Genomic DNA, 22122 nt, shown 5'->3' with positions numbered 1-22122 from the left:
GAGGAGGAGAGACTGAGACCACTCAGAGAGGGAGAGGAGGAGAGACTGAGACCACTCAGGGAGGGAGAGGAGGAGAGACTGAGACCACTCAGGAGAGGAGGAGAGACTGAGACCACTCAGGGAGGGAGAGGAGAGACTGAGACCACTCAGGAGAGGAGGAGCGACAGACCACTCAGGAGAGGAAGAGAGACTGAGACCACTCAGGGAGGGAGAGGAGGAAAGACAGACCACTCAGGAGAGGAGGAGAGACTGAGACCACTCAGGGAGGGAGAGGAGGAGAGACTGAGACCACTCAGGGAGGGAGAGGAGCAGAGACTGAGACCACTCAGGGAGGGTAACACCGCAACAACATCTCATATCTGTGTTGGTACTACGGACCAAGGAAACTATAAAAGGAGGAAGGGTCATCACGTCAGAATACTAGCGTTCTATGCTCTGCTTGGTGCCAGTTCTATTGAAGCCTGTATTCAAATTCTAAATATACAAGCTATCTGAGGAAATATACATCAACCAATATATATAATGTTAGCTAGTTAACAATGCAACAAATTGCAGATGATTTTGACATCTGAGGTAATAACCCGTTTGATCCCACTCAACTCAATGCCGGCCGAACTTAACATTTCCACACTTGGCACCAATGTGCGTTCACGCGCTACACCGCGACGTGATGACCCTCCCTTCTTTTATAGTTTCCTTGCTACGGACTAGGAATTGACCTATCTCAAGCCTTGTGCTATTTTCTTGATCCTCCAATCACAACAAAGAAGGTCAATTGCTGCACGGTTATTTCCGGTTCCCAGTCTGGATTTCAGGATTCACTACGTCCACGTGACGTATGCAACCCAAGGGTGATCATTTCTGAAAACGGTTAGCGGATGACACTTTGAAGAGGGTTCAGTACTACATGATTTATAATTATCACATCATCATTTAGTTACCATTATAAATAGCCGTTTTTCCTCTGTATCTCTCCCTCAAATCAAAGCCAGATGTTAGACAGAGAAGACAACTACCTCTCCTTGAACTTGGTTATCTTTGACAAAAGACATACATTTATATTTGTAGACCGAACAGACATAAATCACCTCCCACTGAACTTTGTTAAACGCAAGAGTTTTGTCTTGAAGACTTCACAAAACATAAATCTCTTACACACACACACATAAGCTTCACATACACATTTTCCCCCCACACACACACACGCATACACATCCTCCTCTATTCACTCCTTCACATTCCATCTCTATCTTTCTAACACACATTGTTAGAAAAGGCATCACCTGGGGCGGTTAGGTGGCCGAGCGGAGATTGCGTTCGTCACCAACCCCGGAGCCAGCTCACAGCTCCGGGGTTGTCACCAGCTTGGCTGGCCGTCCACACTAATACAATTGGCTGTATTAGAGGGTGGGAGAAGCTGGCGGGGTGGGTCCGGGTCGTTGTAAACAGCGACTCCTACAGTTCGGTCGGGGCGCCTGCTAAGCGCGGATAGGACTTGAGGGGGATAGTGTGATCCTCCCACACGCTACGCCCTCTCAATGAGAATCCGCGCTGCCAGGTGAAAAGAAGCGGTGATTGGCTGGACGTGTCGGAGGAAGCACGTGGTAGCCTCCTCTCCCAGATGATCTGACTGTGGGGGGTAAGTGCGCAGCGACCAGGAAGGGACTGGGAATTGGCATACGACTAACATTGGGATGGGAGAAAAATCGGAGGAAAATGGAGGGGGAAAAAGATCAATTAAAAAAAAAAAAAAAAAAAAAGGCATCACCTGCACAAGACTTTTCACAGTCACACATGTACACGTGCTGGCTTCTAAGTAAGGTAAATCACTGACACGTGCTGCACATGTCAAATAAAAAATATGATATCATAGGGCTGGGCGATATGGAAAATATTGATTTTTTGACACCGATACCGATAATTTTATGCTCCTCAAGCTGATAACCGATATCGATAACCGATATTTATTGTATTATATATATTTTTTTTAAATGTATATATATATATTATTTTTTTAATCAAATTTTTTTTTTTTAGTATTTATAAGCTCCGACGTCATCGGTACTGCTATCGGTACTCGAGAAATGATGGAGTTTTTTTTTTAGGAATTTAAACGTCGCAAACTAATCTTGTTGGCCGTTTTCTATCTCTCCTCCCTGGGTCTCTCTCTGCCTGCGCGAGCCGGCTGTGCTCTTACACACACACTCACTCACACACACACACTCACTCACTCACTCACTCACTCACTCACACACACAGCTCTGCTCTCGACAGCACCCGTGTGTGTGTGTGTGTGTGTGTGTGTGTGTGTGTGTGTGTGTGTGTGTGTGTGTGTGTAAGAGCACAGCCGGCTCGCGCAGGCAGAGAGAGACCCAGGGAGGAGAGATAGAAAACGGCCAACAAGATTAGTTTGCGACGTTTAAATTCCTCAAAAAAAGTCTGGGTCTATTTTACTAAAGTCGATGCTGACAACGCTCGTTGCCACAAGTGCAACAAGACATTTGCCAGTAATGTATAAGCGCTGGTACTTGTCAATGTGGCTGGCGGGGAGCAGCTAACGTTATAGCTCCGAGTAGAATAATGGCCGACAATCCGGAGGTACCGGAGGTAAATAAACGAAAGAAGAAGAGGTGGGTGCAAGCGGAGGGGCGTAATTGGCAGATCGACTGTCTGTCTCCGAATGTAACGTGACTACGTCACAGACAAGAAGGGGAGCGCTGGATTTGTGAAAAACTCCCTGTTCCTAAACCACACGCTATCAGTTTTACCACAGTACTGGCAAAACGGGAGGAGGCTATAATAAAAACAAGCGCCCTTCATCCAAATCCACCCACACCGGATTTCTTTTAACCAAAACATTTATTATATGTTATCGGAGCTATCAATAACGTTATCGAGTTTATCGGGATGACGTCATAATTGCTGATATCGGCCCGATAATTATCGTGCATCCCTAATCGCGATAACGATATGATAATGTTATCATATTTCTCGATATCGATAATTATCGAATTGTTATAAGTATAAATTTTTTTTTTTAACAACAGATATGTTTATTTTGCAGCAATTCTTTGTCATTGCCGCCATCTTTTGTGTTACATCCCCTCACACTCCAGTTCTCAGGCTGCAGCTGGTTTAAAAGTGAAAGTAAACCGGCTTCTCTGCTGGCTGTGGCTCCAGGGGAGTTGAACAGTTCTGGCTCTGCTAGTTTATTTTCGATCTTTTGTCGCTTTTTTGGTGGACAAACCACCGCACATGTGCACCGTGACTGGAGTCTAGTTCTGCTAGCACACATAGCCTACTGTGTACAGACGGTTTCAAACTGTATTTTAAATTAGAAAGCAAACAAAATAAATGGACAAGAGAAAAATAAATCTCAATTTGGTCAGTATTGTCATTTGGACAAGCAAAGCCATTACTTTAAGTTGCAGGCAAGAAAGACAAGTCTGTCCACTGTCTCTCATTTTTCGATTTTTTTTAAATTTCGATATTCGATATCGATTATTAAAATATATCGCGATATTTATCGTTATCGTTATATCGCCCAGCCCTATCAATCTGGGAAAGGATTTAAGAAAAGATTGCTTGAACGTCTCCTGTTTTCACTGGTTCACCAGTCCTCAGCCTGAACCTTTTTGGCTATTCTGTATTTCCTTATATATATATATATATATATATATATATATATATATATATATATAGATTGAAGATTCTAGTAAGGTCTGACTCAAAAGAAACATTTTCTTTCAAAAGAAAAGTTTTCTGAACCTCCACACTGTTACCTCCCAGCTGTTTTCTTCTGAACCTCCACACTGTTACCTCCCAGCTGTTTTCTTCTGAACCTCCACACCGTTACCTCCCAGCTATTTTCTTCTGAACCTCCACACCGTTACCTCCCAGCTGTTTTCTTCTGAACCTCCACACTGTTACCTCTCAGCTATTTTCATGTTTAAAAAAAATAATCACCCAAGGCTTGATGATGTCATTATGACAAGCAGAATCCTGAAACACAGACTTCGGAAACCGAAAGTATCTGTGCAGTGCTGTCGTCGTCTACTAATAATAATAATAATAATAATAATAATAATAATAATAATAATAATAATAATAATGCAGGACCTCTTTAGGGGGGTCTTTATTCGGCATGCAACGAACTGGACATGCAATTGGAGCGGCACACACACACATGCATTGTCTTTCCTCAGTCGCCGATGCGATTGAGTCTCTGCGCTGACAAGATGTCATTTTTGTCTGTCCTCTCCACCCACCTGTACTTGTCTTGTACTTTCTGCTTGATGTCCTGCAGGGAGTCCTGGGAGATGTCCCGCTCCAGATAGCCAGACAGCGTCTCCGTGGCGTTCTCCAGGTCTGCCTGGTTGTTCTGGACGTCACACAACACAACCAGATCGTCTGATTCAGCTTCAGGTACACCGCAGGAAATCTCAACATCTGAACTAGTAATTCAATCTAGTATGGAGTCTTAAAATTGTATTGCTTTGCGTGTGTATTTATAATAATAATAATAAATCAAATTTATATAGCGCCTTTCATAGAACCCAAGGTCGCTTTACAATCAGGACAAAAAATAGGGCAAGGAAAATAGGGGGGGGGGGGGGGGATGAGGGAAAGTAGGGGATAATGGACCTAATTTAATCTAAAACTAACTGATGGGGAAAGCCTTGGTGAAGAGGTGTGTTTTTAGAGCGGATTTGAAGGTGTCCAGGGTTGGGGCGTTGTGGATTTCGGGGGGGGGAGAGAGTTCAAATAATAGGATTTCAAAGATTTTCTGAGCAATCTGCCTTATTGCCAGATATTGTTCTTTTTCTTTTGCCAGACCCAGAGGGCCGGTCTACAATAGTGAGTGTCCCTAACTGACTGCCCAATGTTTGAATATGCATTTGTGAGTGTTGGCTTAACAAGGTTCGCCTAGTCTTGTATACTTTGAGTTAAGAAAATACGATTTTAAGACTCAACACAAGATTAAATAACTTTTCGAGATGGGAGATTCTTTTGCATTGTACTCACTAGAGCTGAGCAATAATTCAATATATCATCATCATCATTATCATTTCAGTGGGATCATGATTGTGATCAAATTATAAAATTGTGGTACTCAATTCTGTTGCCTTAAGTGAAAGATAAAGCAAATATTTACCTACTAAGATTTCTAAAAAAATTTAATAAAATACAATCTGGAATATTTGAAGGGATATTATTTGAAAATAAAAATAAAGTCGGGGCTTGATATCCCACTTGACTTTACATTACCATGCACTGAATGTGATGCACATAAATTGGGATTATTTTACATGTGATGCATGATATGCAGATATCAGGCATATATATATATATATCAACATCAAAACATTTCCTTATGAGTATCATCATATTAAGCTCCTCCATGTCTCCCAGACCTATCACTCACATTATACACCAGCCATGATGCTCATGATGTTCAAAGGCAGAGCTGTGGTGGGAAAAGGTACCCAAATCATTTACTCTAGTAGAAATACCCTGACAGGTTACTACTCTAAGTCATCCATTCAAATAATTTACTCTAGTAGAAATACCCTGACAGACTACTACTCTAAGTCATTCAATCAAAATTGCAAAGTAAAAAAAAGTATAGAAAAAGAATACAACTATTTGATATGAAATGTACTCAAGTATGAACGTTTTCAAAAACCTTCCTCGTATTTCAGTATAAAGAAGCTTCAGATTATGGAATGTATTTAACTGCTAGGAGTTCATCTTAAAAAGGGTCCAGTGATCCGATAGCTTCCTTTTTAAGTTGGCCGTTAAAAAAAGGTTCATGCCTGGACAGAACTGGAACCCTTTAACTGATCATATTCACACCACACTCAGTTTGGGTTCTTTTCCACCCTGTTCCAAACTCAACCCGAGCATGACATAAGGGCAAAACGGGCACGCCGTGTGAATATGGTCAATTAAAAGGTAACCAGTGAAGTAAAAGTTAGGGATGCACCGAATGGGAAATTCTTGGCCGAAACAGATACCGAAAATAGGAAACAGTTGGCTGAAAACCGAATGCCGAAAATGGTTAATATAAATATAATGTATTTTTATTTATTTTTTTAGCTACCTGATTATGGCAAAAGACATGATTATGGCAAAACGTAACTTAAATAATATTAACACTTTGAGTGCCAGCGACGTTATGTCGTCTTTTCATGCCCCCCGTTGAGTGCAGACGACGCAAATTGTAGTTTGATTTTTTTATTAGCGATCTGAATTCATATTTCATCAACCGAGTATCCCGTTGGTACAGCAGCCCCTCTAGGAGCTCCGATGGGAAAATACCGCCCCCTATCGTCTATCCCTGTGTAACTGCAGGCCATTCGATTATACTGGTGGATCTGTGGAGGGGGAGCCTCCTCGCTCCACTATGCTGGCGAGGGATCTGATGATGAGGGAAGTGATCGCGAGTTGGAAAGCAGCCTGGAATAAATATTTACAGCAGCCAATAATCAATCAATAAACACGATCGATATTTGGAATGGCGATCAGGAATTGGAATAATCTTTTTGGAGAACATCTGATCTAAGGTAAGGAGTCTATGTTACCAGTTTTAGGATAATCAGAGCTGTATTCACTGAGATAACAGCGTGTCCCGTATGTGTATATGTGTGTGCGTGTGTGTGTGCTGTTGAGGAAATGAGAGAATCGATTTCTCAGCTCGCTTCTATAGCGTGCATAAGTACACATATACCGGTACTATCGATAATCTAGCGTTTATTTGAAAATGATTCATAAATAGGCCGACAAATGACAACGTGTCTAGTGTATTCGAGAATATTCCAATAAATGCCGTTTATGAGGGAATCTTTCTATTTTCCGGAAATCTTCGAGAAAACGATAGCTTTTCGAAATGCTATAAAAAGGATATGAACCGATTAAAAAACAATCTGTTTCGACAATGTTGACTGCAAACAAGTCATTGATAAGCGACGGGCAGATTAGACACATAGCCATAATTTAAAACATAGATTATGCGTTTTTAACGCTATCATTGAAGTGGATGATCGCACTCAAGGACATTAATCAACGTTATGGCTGGCACTGAAAGTGTTAATAATCACTATTATGGGCCCATAAAACATTTATTCAGCACTTTTGAATGCATACATTCATTCCAGACTGACTGCTGAAAGATTGTACAATTTAAAAATGTTCTCTTTGCATACAACAAAATGTGCATTAAAGTCAAGTGCATTTTCTTTTCCCTGTAGGATAATTACAACAAAGTGCATTCAGAACAAAGCCAAGGTGCTTTAAAACTGCATAAAGATCTGCATAAAGACACACACACGAGAGGGATAATAGTTTATAGCAGACTTAATGATGTTACTGTAGTGGCTACTGTCATAATATGGAATTATGGAAGGACTGTTGTATTTATTACATCTCCTGTGACTCTTAGCGGGGGATGACGTAGCTTACGAGAGACGAGTGGAAGAGGACTGGAAGCGTTGTTAGCTAGCTTAACGCTAACGTTAGTTTAAAAGGTTTTAACCGCAACGGGCATATAGTAATGGCGAGGATATAAAGCATGTTAAAGACGCATTTATTGGATGCGTTGCTCGCGGAGTTTACATAGAAACAGCGCGACTCCCAAGAGGAGTTAGTTATGACAGAACACTGCAGAACGCAGGAAGAGCTGCCAAGCTGCTCACGTTATACGTTGCGCAAAGTCTGTAGCCGCGTTTTGATTATGTCATCACAACAACACTTTAGGATACGAACGTTACGTAACCCTGTTCTTTGACATTCGGTGATATATTTTCGGTGCTAAAACCCTTTCGGCCGAAAGCCAAAAATGCCTTTTTAACCATTTTCGGCCGCCGAATATTCGGTGCATCCCTAGTAAAAGTATAAAGTCCCTGCGAGATGGAAAAGTACAAAATACCTCAGAATTGCACGCAAGAACAGTAAAAAATACAATAAAAAAATAAATGGGTGAGTTACTTTCCACCCCCTGCAGAGAGAAACCCCACTGTACTCTACCTCAAATATAATGGACTGGTTGTTCTTCTTGAGGTAGAAGGCGAAGACGTAGGTGAACATGAGGGTGGAGCGGCACTGGCAGAGCACGTCCACGGCCTTCTTCAGGAACTGCACCTCGATCCACGACATGTTGTGTTGCTGCATCTCCTCCATCTTCTGCTTCACCTGAGCGTACAGCTTGTGCTCGAAGCGCAGGCTCTGCATGTGGTTCATGTAGCGGTTGCAGTAGAACAGGTACCTCTGCAAGGCTGCCCTGGAGCGCTGCAGCGCAGAGGAGTTTGTTTTTTGTAAATCTATTTATTCACATTTATTTTTATTTAGAAACTTTATAAAAAAGAAATTATAGACAATTAAAAGAACACCCACACTACCCCATCCACCGCTGCCCCAGCTCAACCGCCCCCCCACACAAGATCCCCCAGCCACCCCCCCCCCCCCCTCAGTTTTCTTAAAACAAGATTAAATTGAACAAAATCAGAAAAAGCTAAATTATCTGCCAGTGGGATAAGATAAGTAAGGGATAATGTATAGCTACGAGGTCATTGTCGCAAAATAATTGACCAACACGGAGTTTAGAACACCGAGGCGCAGCCGAGGTGTTTTAAACGTCAGTGAAGGTCAATTATTTTGCGACAATGACCGAGTATAGGCTATACATTATCCCGCTTATTACATGGCTAACTTACTAACAATATACCTAATTCACGCTGGGCTTGCCTGTTCGAGCCCAGCGCTCCACATTTGCTTTCAGTTTAGCTGGTCGTCCGTACTAATACACATTGGCCGTATTAGGGGGTGGGAAACTGATGGGTGGGGATCGGGCGTTGTGGACAGCGACTCCTACAGGTCGGTTGGTGCGCCTGCGCAGTAGAATCAGGAAGTGTCGGGGGCAGCGTGAGCCTCCCACGCGTTACTCCTCGCCACTGAGAGATCGAGCTGCGCAGGTGAAAAGATGCGACTGCTGTTACCTCAAGTACCGGAGGGGACTTGTGCTATGTATGACTTAGTCCACATTGCAGCCGGCTTGTGGGAGGCAAGAAACAGCGTTCGTGACAGGGGAGGGTTGAATTGGATGATACGAAATTGGGATGGGAGAAAATATAGAAAAATGGGAGAAAAAGTGGATAAAAAAAAAAAACAATATACCTAATTCATCGACAAGACGAGATCAAATGCAGACGCAGTTGTTCTGTGGCTCTGTCAGCCCAAATAAAGTGATTATTATTATCGGCAGCCGGCAGGTCTGTGGTCTGATTGCATGACTGAGTGCAGCGGTGCATATGCTGAGCAGCACTGATACAGTGTGTGTAGTGGGCTTGATTGGTCCAGCTGCGCACAGCGGTCATTATTGTTCGGCAGAGGTCCGTTATCGAGTAATATCGGACCTCTGACGAGCACTATTGACCAATCACAAGCAAGCATTTCGGCGAATGTGAAAACGCCATGTAATAATTCAAGATAATTCTACTCAATATAGACTTATTGTACCAAATACAAGATATGTTCACTTGATAGGATACATTTTTCTTGCAGTGTAGTTGTAATCAAAGTAAATGTCAAGATTAATGACATGCCTCAACACTTGTACACTATTTGTATTGAACATAGATATAGATGATTTAATAGATAATATAAATACTAACATACTGTCTAACATACACAAATCATAACACTACAACAGCACTTTACACCTAAGAAGTCTCAGTGGCATAGGCTACATTCTGCCTTAGAGCATTTCATTTTCCTGGGCTTTTGAAAGAAAAGCTCCAGGGCCCTCATTCACCAACGTGACTTACGCACAGATATGTGCTTAAGCTGTGCGTACGACCATTTCTAAGCAAAGAGTGGGATTCATCAATTTCAACTTGAACTTGACTTCGTGCTTATGTGTACGCACAGCTCTGAGCATGCTTAGCTGACGCCCAGTGGTAGAATATCGTTACTACGGCACAAGCGCTCCTCAGTACATGCATTCGTTTCAACGCGTTCATTATAGTTCATTGTGAAATAGCGATATTAGTGTAATTATTGTCAAACCCTAAATAGCATGTGGAATAGGTCTTTCTCTCCGAATGAATGCAGGTTTATATATATAGCGTTATCGGGTGCACTGACTGCGCTCGCAGGAACTGTTTTCAGAGATAGCATCAGATAGGGATGAATGAATGAATGAGGGGCAGTCTAATTGCAGAGAGAACAAAATATTAACTAGAGTCCACTACCCAAGACACCTCCTTCATTTGTACCGCAATTTGGTACCCAAATTGGAGCTATGAGCTTAAAAGCTTTTCCGTGCTTATTTGAGAAGGTCCAGCTGCAGAGCCGGAGAGACAGACAGCAGAGAGACAGACAGACAGACAGATGACACTGTTCCACAGTGTGTGTGTGTGACCGTCTCCTAGTAGAGACCCCCCCCCTCTGGACCACCTCCCAGTAGAGACCCCCCCCCTCTGGACCATCTCCTAGTAGAGACAAGTTTTCTGAAATTTATGTTTATATATGCAAATGAGGCACTTCCCCATTAAATATGTGGACATTTATGGATGCAATAAGGCAAAATGATGTAAAATGAACAACTAAATGTGTGTTATTGACGTTTTATTGTCACTAGTTTCATAGAAGACATGTTTAGGAAGCAAAATATAACAAAATCTCAAAATCAACAAAAAAAAGTATATTTGCCTATTCACCTGCAGTGTCTCGCCTTAATCCTCATCTTCGTCTTCTTCCTAGAGAAGTCTCTACTAGGAGGTGGTCCAGAGGGGGGGGGCTGAGTCTCTACTATTAGACTAGTAGTCACACACACGCACACACACACACACACACACACACACACACAAACACTGTGGAACAGTGTCTGTCTGTCTGTCTCTCTGCTGTCTGTCTCTCTGCTGTCTCTCTCAAAATAGTATAAGTGCTATCTTGGCCCTGAGAGTTGCTCTCCGGCTCTGCAGCTGGACCCTTCTCCAATCAGCACGAAAAAAGCTATAAGCTTATAAAACGATTTAATATGCTAAACTTCGTTTTAAATTCCTTAATTCACTTTTGTTTATTTCATAAAGATTTTCCCGACATAATGCTACCTGCCCGACCAGATCCGTGACTCTGTTGCGATACAGATGAATCATCTACTCAGAAAGCTTATAAAACGATTTAATATGCTAAACTTTGTTTTTAAATTCTTTAATTCACTTTTGTTTATTTCATAAGGATTTTCCCGACATAATGCTACCTGCCCCGACCAGATCCGTGACTCTGTTGCGATACAGATGAATTATCTACTCAGAATAGTATTATAAAGTGGCTATCTTTTATGCTGTAGATCACTGCTGGTATGTGCGTGCAGAACCTTTATTTCAGCGGGGACTGTAGTATTTATTTGACGTTACTGTACAATATATGTGTATTAAAAGACGGAGCTGTCTTTTATTGTATTATAATAATTATTAATATTAAAAATAAATTAAGAAAGGCATTCTTATTCCAGCATGCATTAATGACACTAACGGGCAACGGCAAAACAGTGGTTAATGGTCTTTATTAGTGTTTGCGGTGTCCAGGCAGCAATGGTCTTTTAGGAAGTTAATAGATATAATATCCGACAGTGTACAACACCCTCGGCTTAGTCCACTTTTCCACATTTCATGGGGGTGGTCCATTACCGTATATGGTTAATCGGGCGGTTCTGGTATGCAAATACGTGAAAGTGTGCACGAGCCTCGGCGCAGGGCCAAGGTAATATTTATCATGACAGGTGTGCGTAGAACCTGCGTACGCACGTGTGGTAAATCCCGTTTATTTTGTGCGTGCACTCATTCTAAATTCTGTGCTTACGTGTGGAAATAGAACATTTTCCACGTCACGTTGATGAATGAGGGCCCTGGGCTCTTTGGTAGGGGAATTCACTGGTAGGGGGCCCATTGATGCTGAGACACATACAAGCGGCCAGATGGTCTCCCTGCAGCCTTTTCTTCAGGTCAGTCTTTTACATTAAGCACCCCCCTCAGCCAAAATGAAATGATAAAAAAAATATATAATAATTTTTTTCTTTTTTATAATTTCTTTTTAAAAGTTTAGTTCATAGCAGCGGCGGCCCTAATTCAGCAGCGGCGCAGCGCCTATAAGGGGAACACTGCTTTTACCTCTTGTGCGTCTCTGGCTGCCTTCGCGTCGTCCTCATTGTAGCGGTTGCAGTTGTACCTACGAGAAAACAGTGACGTCATTATTTCTAGAGACAAATCCTTCTTGAACCAACAGTGTGGCAAAAAGGCTGACGCTGGGAAATATGAGTAGTTTCCATGCCTGACGCTAGAGCGTCAGCATAACTCCTCCCCTAACACTATATAAAACCCCTCCCCTAACACTATATAAAACTAGAGTCAGCATAACCCCTCCCATAACACAATATAAACTAGAACGTAAGCATGGTTCTCCCAGAGTTTATAGTAGCTCAAAAGTGTAGCATAGCAAAGTTAACGCTAACCGTTTCATGTATGTGAATGGAAAATGCTAAAACATTTAGCGCCATACTCCAGGAGGTATGGTTAAATAAAAACACATACATGGGTAGTCTAACCAAGTTTGCTAATCAATTAGTCAAGCTTTCTAACCACGTAGGGTCCATTTGATAGATTTGGTAGTTTATAGCAAAACGTTTTAGTGATTGAATGGAAAAATAAAAAAGGCACCCGAGCTGAGCGGTCAATCAAGCGTGATCTGACCGTGGCCCACAATATGAAAATGGTCTGAGCAGCCAGCTGAGCTGTTTTTGAGCTGGGTTTTATAATTATAATGATATATTATAACTAATTTATAATAGTTATTAATATTTTTAATCATTCAAATTTGTCTGGGTGGTTAGGGTTAGGGCAACATTCAAATATCACTTTCAAGCTTACAATCCTAATCATGTAGTTTATATTTGCAGAGCGGTATAAGTACAAGTTGAAATGTAGCCGTCATCACGTACCAGGCTGATCCGTGGGGTTCCCATGGACCCAGGCAGACCCAACAGAACTCAGCTTTGCAGTTCTGGTTCCGACACACCATGTGATTGCAGCCTCCATCTTTCTCGATGGTCACGTGGCACTTTGGACACTCCTGTCGGGAGAGTTAAGAGTGACGGTCAAACCAATCAAACAGTCTTTTGATAGCGAGAACTTGATGGCGGCTGTTCTATGGTACAATTTCCCCAGAGTTGAAAATAATAAGAAATGCAAATAGATTCGCTGTGTTGGGAATTTTAGATTGAAATTTTTTGTATTTTATGTTTTGTAATGTTTACGTTTATTTGGATCCCTATTAGCCACAGCATTCTTCCTGGGGTCCATAACACGTAAAATACAGTTACAGACTTACATTATACTTAAGCATTACATCACACGCAGGAGTGGTTTGTGACCAATAAACCATGCCTAGGGGTGGTTGTTAGGCCCGAGGCGCAGCCGAGGGTCGTTAGACCCCCCTAGGCATGGTTTATTGGTCACAAATCACGACTGCACGTGGTGTAAAGCTTTTATACAACTGCCAGATTCATCCAACCTTATTTCTATACAATAAACACACATTAATCGAAGATTTATTGAAAAAACCATCCGCCAGAAAAAGTAGTTCCCACAACTCCATGTGGAAGCAGCTTGAAGTGCATCCAACCAAACTAACACATCCAACTGTGTATTATTGGAATGATTGAGAGAAGTTGCCTCATGTGGAAGCAGCTTGAAGTGCATCCAACCAACTAACACATCCAACTGTGTATTATTGGAATGATTGATTGAAAATTTTATTACCAGATGCAGAATATAAAGTAGGTAAAACAAATTAAAACGTTTTCTTTGCCCTATAGGAAAAAAACGTTTTCTTCGCCCTATTTTTTTATTTATTTCTTTTAGCCTAAACTTAACCAGTTGGAAACCAGGGGTACAGTAATAAAATTAGCAATCAACCAATCAATCAATTCAATAGACCATGCTCACTTAAAACAGCGCTGCTTCTCTCTCAGTCTGACTCCCCCGCTGTTGCAGACAGGAGTGTGTGTGTGTGTGTGTGCGTGTGTGTGTGTGTGTGTGTGTGTGTGTCACAGTGTGTGTGTGCGTGTGTGTGTATGTGTGTGTATGTGTGTGTGTGTGTTTGTGGGTACGCCAGCGACAGTGTGAGAGAGAACGCTGCAGTCAGTAGAAAGTAGGAAGGAAGAAATTTAAATCAATCAATTAATCTATCAATCAATCCGCGATTTTTCTTTTGTTCTAGATTGAGTCAAGACCCATCAATTACATCATCCAACATTGTTTAAAGGACTAACACATTCCCCTTGACAGAATCGCTTCATATTTAGTCGTTATGGTGCTTTCAACATAACCATTTGTTGTCCGCGATCTTGTTTTCTCCCGGAGTGAGCCGGGGAGGGTTATGTGATTTGGTTGTGGGCGGGTCCTGAGCCCAGGACCGTGGATTGTTGCCAATAAAGACGTGTGAATGGCCAATCAGAATCGAGAAATTTGCATGCCGTTGTATAAATTCGCATACAGACAAGTTGCAGCAACCAGTGATGTTGTTGAGGCGTTGTTGATGATCATTTTGTTTAGGTATTGATATTGGATAAAGATATTTAGGGTTATACTATTAATCCTGAGATTAGATATTAATACTGGATATTGATAAAGATATTAATACCCGATAAAGATATTCAGGGTTATACTATTAATCCTGAGTCAATTAGATATTTTAGGTGTATTGTAACATTATTCTGCTCAACCCCCCCCCCCCCCCCCCCCCCCCCCCCCCCCCCCCCCATTAAGCTTTGAAATAAGCTTTCATATTTATTGTGTTTATCCTTGATGACCTTCATTAAGAATGTGTATGAGAAGCTTGCTTTAACACTTTGAATGCCACTCACGGCTTTTCTCGGGTTTACCCCCTGCGGGTTGAATGCCCATCACGAGAATACCTTTTTTTTTTTTTTTTCTTTTAATTAGCGATCTGAAATCATATTGCATCAAGCGAGCCTACCGTTGGAGATCCAGTCACCCCAGGCGCTCCGATGTGAAAAAAGCGCCCCCTATCGTCTCCCAGATGGTAAATCACCCTTTTGGATTGGACTCAATGCAAGTGAATGGGAGAAAGGATTTCTGACTCCACATTTTACTTCTCACTGATGTAACCGGGGTCTACCAGAGTTCATTCTGGAGCCTTGGTGCCGCGGCGAATATGTGTTTTACTGTATACACGATGGATCAATCAAATGAGCGATTTCTTCGAATGGCGATCGGAAATTGGAATAAACCATTTGGATACCATCTGATCTCAGGTAAGGAATCTATGTTATCAGTCTTAGGATAATCAGACTCGTTTTCACAGATATATAAGCGTTTCCCCTATATGTGATATGGCTGTTTTGACTGTAAAAGCCATCCGGAAATAAGAGCAGCGATTATCAGCGCGTGGCACGAGCGTGCGTGCGCACACATATACTATCGATTATCTAGCGTTTATTTGAAAACGATTCATAAATAGGCCGACAAATGACAACGTTCTAGAATATTCCAGTAAAAGACGATTATCATAGAACGTGGTGTTTTTTCCGCGAAAACGAGTGATTTTCAAAATGCTATCAAACTGAAATGAAGCGATAAAAAAACAATCTGCTTTGACAATGTTGACTGGAAAATTAGTCTTTGATAAGCGACGGGCAGATTAGACACAGCCATAATTTTAAACATAGATTAGGCGTTATTAACGTTAACATTGGAGTGGATTTGGGCATTCAAGGGGGTAAAAAGGAAAACACGGCTGGCTCTCAAAGTGTTAAATGTATGTTGTCAAATAAATTAAACTAAATTTGGATTTTTTCTTCTAAATGTAGAATATAGTTGAGACCAACTAGAGTCTAGGTCCATATCTAGGTCTAGAGTAAAGCCACATCTTGGTCGGGGGCTGTAAGAAAATGGGTAATTCTGATACACTAGCAGATATTATACCCTAATGCAGGGGTTCTCAAAGTTTTCAGGCCGCGACCCCCACTATTATAGAGGTGGTAAATTTTTTTTTTTTTTTTTTATTGTATGGTTGAAACATGGACATGTTCACATGCACTAATAAGCATCGGAGGCTTTTAACCAGGGCCGGACTGGGGAAGTCAGGCCAGGAAATATAGTGTGAAATATAGCCCCAGTGAGGCCACTTTCTAAGTGGGGGGTCTGGGGGTCCCCCACCAGGAAACCTTTTGTTACAAAGACTTAATTTCCTGCATTCTGGTGCAGGAATTTTTGAATTTGTACCCTTTAAATGACAGTGTTTGTGATGGCATCACAAATTATTGTTAAAAAACAGGCTAGCATATGTCAATGATTAGCAACAACACTGATTTTGATAGATTATTTTATTTTTTATGTCAGATTGAAAAAAATACTCACTATTGCCATAAGGGACTAAAAAAAAGCCATACAAATATTACATGTTGAAATAATTTACCACTTTTTCTTTCATAAATCTTTTATTCAACTTCAGCCCTGATCATAATAACCATATTCAATTCATTTTATAATTATAACCCTTTAAATGCCAGTGTGCGTGATGGCATCACAAATTATTGTAATTATTTTAAAAAAATGATTTAAAGTGAAATATTTGCAATATATCAAATGCAAAGTAGATTTTTCTGGGGGGGGGTTATTACAGTCTAGCATGTGTCAATGATTAGCAACAACACTGATTTTGATGGATCTCTTTTTTTTATCCACTTTTTCTCCTTGTTTTCTATTTTTCTACCATCCCAATTTCGCCGTTTCCAATTCTCCCCTCCCGTGTCTTGAACGTTGCTCGCATATGCCCCCCACAGGTCGGTCGTAGGGAGGATAGAAGCCTTGCATCACGTGTCCCCTCCGGTACACGAGGAGGCAGCCTGTCACATCTTTTCACCTGCCAGCGCGGACTCTCATTGGCGAGGTGTAACGTGTGGGAGGCTCACACTACCCCCGCTATTTCCTGTCTCTGCTGTGTAGGCGTCCCCCAACCGACCTGTAGGAGTCGCTGTCCACAACGTCCGTCCAGATTACCACCCATCGACTTCCACACGCTGACTCTGCCAATTGAGCCAGTATGACGGCCGGCCCAAGCCGGAGGCAACGCTGACAGCCGGATTTGAACCCGGTGTCTCTTGCGTTGGTGACGAGCGCAATGTCCGCTGCGCCACCCAGCCGCCCTGATTTTGATGGATTTTTTGTTTTTTCTTTGTGTGTGAGAGAGATAGTTCTCCAACTTGTGTGAGTTTAGACTGTGTTACCCTCTGTTGCAGTGATCTCCTGGTTGTTCCCCACCTAGGTTATCTAACTATCACGCCTCTGCAACTAGAAACACTGGCCTGGCCTGCTTCTAAAGGTGCTCCCATAGTCGAGCGGACCGTACTCGGAGCGGACTCCGCGCGGACACTGAGCTTTCATAGTCGAGCGAACCTCCGCGGACAAATTTCCTACATGTCTCACGGCAGTTTACAAAATTTGTCCCACGCTGTACAACTTCTGTCATGTCGTCGTCATCCGATGTCAAAATAAAGAGTCTATGTTATCTCTGTTTCCAATATTTAGAAATAAAACGGGCACCAAACCCCGGAGCGGCTATATTCGCCTGTTCGAATCCAGCTCACAGCTCCGGGGTTGTCACCAGCTTGGCTGGCCGTTCACACTAATACAATTGGCAGTATTAGAGGGTGGGAGAAGCTGGCGGGGTGGGTCCGGGTCGTTGTAAACAGTGACTCCTACAGTTCGGTCGGGGCGCCTGCTAAGCGCGGATAGGACTTGAGTGGGATAGTGTGATCCTTCCACACGCTACGCCCTCTCAATGAGAATCCGCGCTGCCAGGTGAAAAAAAGCGGTTGATTGGCTGGACGTGTGTCGGAGGAAGCGCGTGATCGTGATAGCCTCCACTCTCCCAGACCGACTGTGGGGGGTAAGTGCGCAGCGACCAGGAAGGGGATTGGGAATTGGCATAACAACTAACATTGGGATGGGAGAAAATCAGAGGAAAATGGAGGGGGAAAAAGATCAATAAAAAAAAATTATAATAATAAAACTGGCAGTTTTACACACTTCATTTAGAAAAGCCATTCAAACATCTCAAGTTTCTTCAGATGATGAAAAAAGACATGGTCCAAATGTATATCAATTGGAATGGGTGACGATTAGCGATAGTAAAACTAAATTTAGCGCCATCTACCTGCCAACGTTTTACCGGACCAATCCTACCCATTTAATCATGATCCTGCCCTACTCTCACTTGGCACGGAGCGAGTGTTCAGAGTAAAATGCAGATCGGCGTCACATTAAATGCAGGTCGATGTCAACCAAAACGCAGAGCAGCGTTTTGTGTGACACCAAGTGAGCGGCACGGACGTCCGCGCATTAGAAAATTGGAGCTTCGCACTCGGAGTCCGCGCGGACCTCGGCGGAGTCCGCTCTGAGTACGGTCCGCTCGACTATGGGAGCACCTTAGGTTCAGTGGCCTGACTGCATTAAAAAATATATATAATAAATAAATTATTATTACTATTTTTTGTTGTTTTATGAAATCAATACATTCTGGAAATCATCTCGCTCGCTCGCGACCCTACCCCCACTTTGGGAACCACTGCCCTAATGGACTAATACCATACCTTAGTATTAGCTGCAATCCAGTTTGAGGTTTCACTGTCGTCATCACATTTCTTGATCCACTTCCTCAGCCACTACAAAAAAATAAGAAAATAAAATAACGGGGGGGGGGGGGTCAGTGTTTTTGTAGGCATTCTCTGTCACTGCCGGGACTGCCTCTGCAATAACAAGGCGGGTCTCCCAAGAGTCCTCCAGCAATCTGCTCTCTTGCTCTTTGTTCGGACAAAAATGCATGTACATCACTCGTAATTCTGAAGAAATAGCTCAGTAATTATTAATCATCTTAATGTGAGGGGATGGAACAATTTATTAAATCTGTGGTACTCAAATAAACAATCTGGCAAAACAGGTCAAATCCATTCTCTGCTAGCATACCTTGCACTTGACAGGGTCATGCCAGTTCTCCCCACAATTGAAGCTGGAACAGAAAATGCATTGACATACTTTATATTAAACATTAACCAATTCCAGACGAGTATTACAGATTGAACAGGAGCAGCTTTGATTTGCCCATATTTTGGAACAACATACTGAGAATAAATAAACTATAGCGAGGCAAAACCTGCCCTGCTTTTCACACAATGGGGAGATTTACAATGTAAATGTGGAGGTGACTCCAGGTAATCTGTGCTAAAACTAGCTGCCAGGAGATTAGGCAAGACCTGCCACGCAGGAGAGCAGGATCCCAGAGGGGCCTGCTGCAGCAGTGGCCAAGAGAAGGGGAGTGGTGGGTGAGAGGGGGAGTGGTGGGTGGCAGCTGCTCCATGGCACAAGTTCAGAGAACTCCCCAAACACCACTTCCACTCTCCCAGAGGCACGGGGAAGGTTCCGAGGTGTTTTTCTTTTCTAAGTAGAAGCCTGTCATCTAGGGAGGCTGGGTAGCGTAGAGGTCTAAGCACTCGCCTACCACCGCAGAGACTCTGGGATCGAATCCAGCTGTCAGCTGTACCTCCGGCTTGGTCAGTCGTCCCTACAAACGCAATTGTCAGTGTTCACGGGTGGGAAGCTGGTGGGGTAAGCGTCCTCGCCGTTGCAAACAGCGACACCTATTGGTCGGTCGAGGCGCCTGTTCAGCAGGGAGGGGATCTGGAGGAGATGGCATGAACCTCCGCACATGTTACACTCTCCCAGTGAAACTCCTTGCTGTCAGGTGAAAAGCGGCGGCTGGGGACTCTACACTACACCCTCCCCAGACTGACAGTGGGGCAATGCGTGCAACGACCAGGAAGGGAATTGGCATAACGACAAAATTGGAAAAAATTATAGAAAGTCAAATAAATTCAAAAAGCCTGTCATCTACAATCGAACATACAAGGCAAGGCCAAGTGGCAGCGTTTAGGGGAGTCGTCTTACCAAAACTGTCGGCCACACATGCATCTCACGGGCCTAGCGTCTGGATACTGGACTTTGACGACATGATGGCAGTCAGGAGCAGGACACCACTTTAACAACCGATTACACTAAAAATAAAGGATTAGGGATAGATTTACAAGAGAGACCTCCATGCAGGGAATAGATCCAGTCTAGTGCTTTGGGTCATTTCCCAGATCATATACAGAGAGTGCCATGTGTCAAGTCTAGAATAAGCAACAATATTTCACAACAGACTCATGCAAGTGTGACAAGCTTACCTCTACGAAACTATTTGTAATTAAATGCTGGTACTTCAACTTCACTTTAGAATCTGTTATGAGGCGCCTAGGGGAAAAGTCAAAACAAACCTTTAGCCTACATTCCTGGCTGCATTGTATTCTGTACAATCAGTACATACCTTGCAACTAGTCAGTTTGCACCTACAGCAGCTACTAGGGTTACACAATGTTGTGTGTCGCTATAATGTTAACACGGTACGCTGCGAGCGGTCACTATATTAACAATATGAATTTATCCACTCATAACTATGGATTAAAATAACTGATATGACAGAAAGAGCGACTTAATTTGCCCTTGAGCATAATCAACCGTAAGGTGACAAATACATCCAGTCTGAAATGTCTTGGCACCCAACATGACTCTCACACATTTAGTTTATACAATTTCTGATATTCTGTTGATCATAAAATGGCCCCTGACCCGACAATAACATGTGATCAACTATCGCAGTAGCAGGTGCAATCTGGATGTAGGTTAAGACCATTACTGTCGGCCTTAGAGCTGGTTCAAGAGATTAGTATCAATGCCTTTAATACCTGCGACACGGGAGGCAAATTCCATTCAATACAGACTATAGTAGATGCAGTAAGAGTAACAGAGCATCAGCATGGCTCCAAACACAGGCGTCTAATGAGAAATGTGAAATTCACCATTTCTATATTCATAGTACTATTAATTACATTACAATGACTGTAGACCGAGCTACACAGTCTGAAGAACTCCTCGGTGGTCTGATGAAGCAGAGAGTGACCTACTTCTGCCTCAGTGAACTACAGTCAGAAAATGCGATACAGATTAAAAACGTTATGAGTGACACCTCTGTATATAGCAGCTCTTTTTTCTCTCCTAAGAGCACGGAGCCTCGTCCACATCCGAAAAAAAATAGCCCATAACAACTAGGACTGGGTATCGGTTTGAAAATGTTCAATATCGGTGCCAATAGCGATACCTGGGATTCGATACCGAAACTATACTTTTTTCTGATATCTTGTTATGTTGCGTGTGCTGTGTGAGCCATTTGGAGGCTTTGTTACATTTCGGATTGTGGTTGAACAGAATAAATGTTATATCTCGGAAACAAACATGCTTATTGGCTCACTGACACTGATGTGATTAACTACTTACGTATTTAAAATCTGGTATCAGCGTTATTCGATACCACAGCAGTTTTTGATACTCCGTTAGTATTGAAACTAGGGATGTTCGATATTGGCTTTTTTTACCGATACCGATATACCGATATTGTCCAACTCTTAATTTCCGATACCGATATCAACCGATACCGATATATATACCCAAAAAACTGAATAATTTCAGGTAATTAACATTACATATCTCTTGTTGTGGAATTAACACAACATTATGCATACTTTTGACAATAAATAAAATCAGAATTTGTTCTTAGTTGCTTGCCTGGGTAAATAAAGGTTCTAGAAATGTAAAAAAAAAAAAAAAAAAAAAATGTAAACAGATACCGATATTTTCCGATATCACATTTTAATGCCGATATCGGCCGATAATATCAGACATCCCTAATTGAAACAATGCGATAAAAGTACATAATTTCTATACGTGGCCCTAATAATAACCACTGACCCAACACACAGGAGCAGATACAAGCGATTAACAGATGCTATACTCACATGACTGTGTTGTCATCAACCAAGATGTCACAACTATGAGCGGGACAGGAAATTGTCTGAAAAGAACACCAGAGAAGACAAATCATTACTCCGACAGTCATCAGAGGAATAATATTCATCCGTGACTTGACTTATAGGGAGATCTTACAGAATATGTA

General features: G+C 42.3%; 1 protein-coding gene across 2 annotated transcripts in view; it reads right to left on the bottom strand.

The window, feature by feature from the left end:
- Positions 1–22122, bottom strand: part of arih1 (ariadne ubiquitin-conjugating enzyme E2 binding protein homolog 1) — a 36852-nt gene that overhangs the window by 5558 nt on the left and 9172 nt on the right. Inside the window, exons 5-14 of one of the 2 annotated variants that reach the window (XM_084335438.1) lie at positions 21965–22020; positions 20300–20366; positions 20022–20128; positions 19044–19086; positions 18671–18742; positions 12995–13125; positions 12168–12225; positions 8026–8286; positions 5426–5467; positions 4290–4381 (exon numbers count right to left, since the gene is read on the bottom strand). In XM_084335438.1, coding sequence (XP_084191564.1) covers positions 5456–5467; positions 8026–8286; positions 12168–12225; positions 12995–13125; positions 18671–18742; positions 19044–19086; positions 20022–20128; positions 20300–20366; positions 21965–22020 — 807 coding nt within the window. In that variant the 3' untranslated portion in view covers positions 4290–4381; positions 5426–5455. Of the gene's footprint in view, positions 1–4268; positions 4382–5425; positions 5468–8025; positions 8287–12167; positions 12226–12994; positions 13126–18670; positions 18743–19043; positions 19087–20021; positions 20129–20299; positions 20367–21964; positions 22021–22122 lie in introns of those variants that run through there. The other variant, XM_084335437.1, reaches the window with a different exon arrangement.

This window comes from Notolepis coatsorum, assembly GCF_963971535.1.
Source record: "Notolepis coatsorum genome assembly, chromosome: 18".
Classification (NCBI taxonomy): Eukaryota; Metazoa; Chordata; class Actinopteri; order Aulopiformes; family Paralepididae; genus Notolepis; species Notolepis coatsorum.
This window is presented reverse-complemented; position numbering and strand designations above follow the sequence as displayed.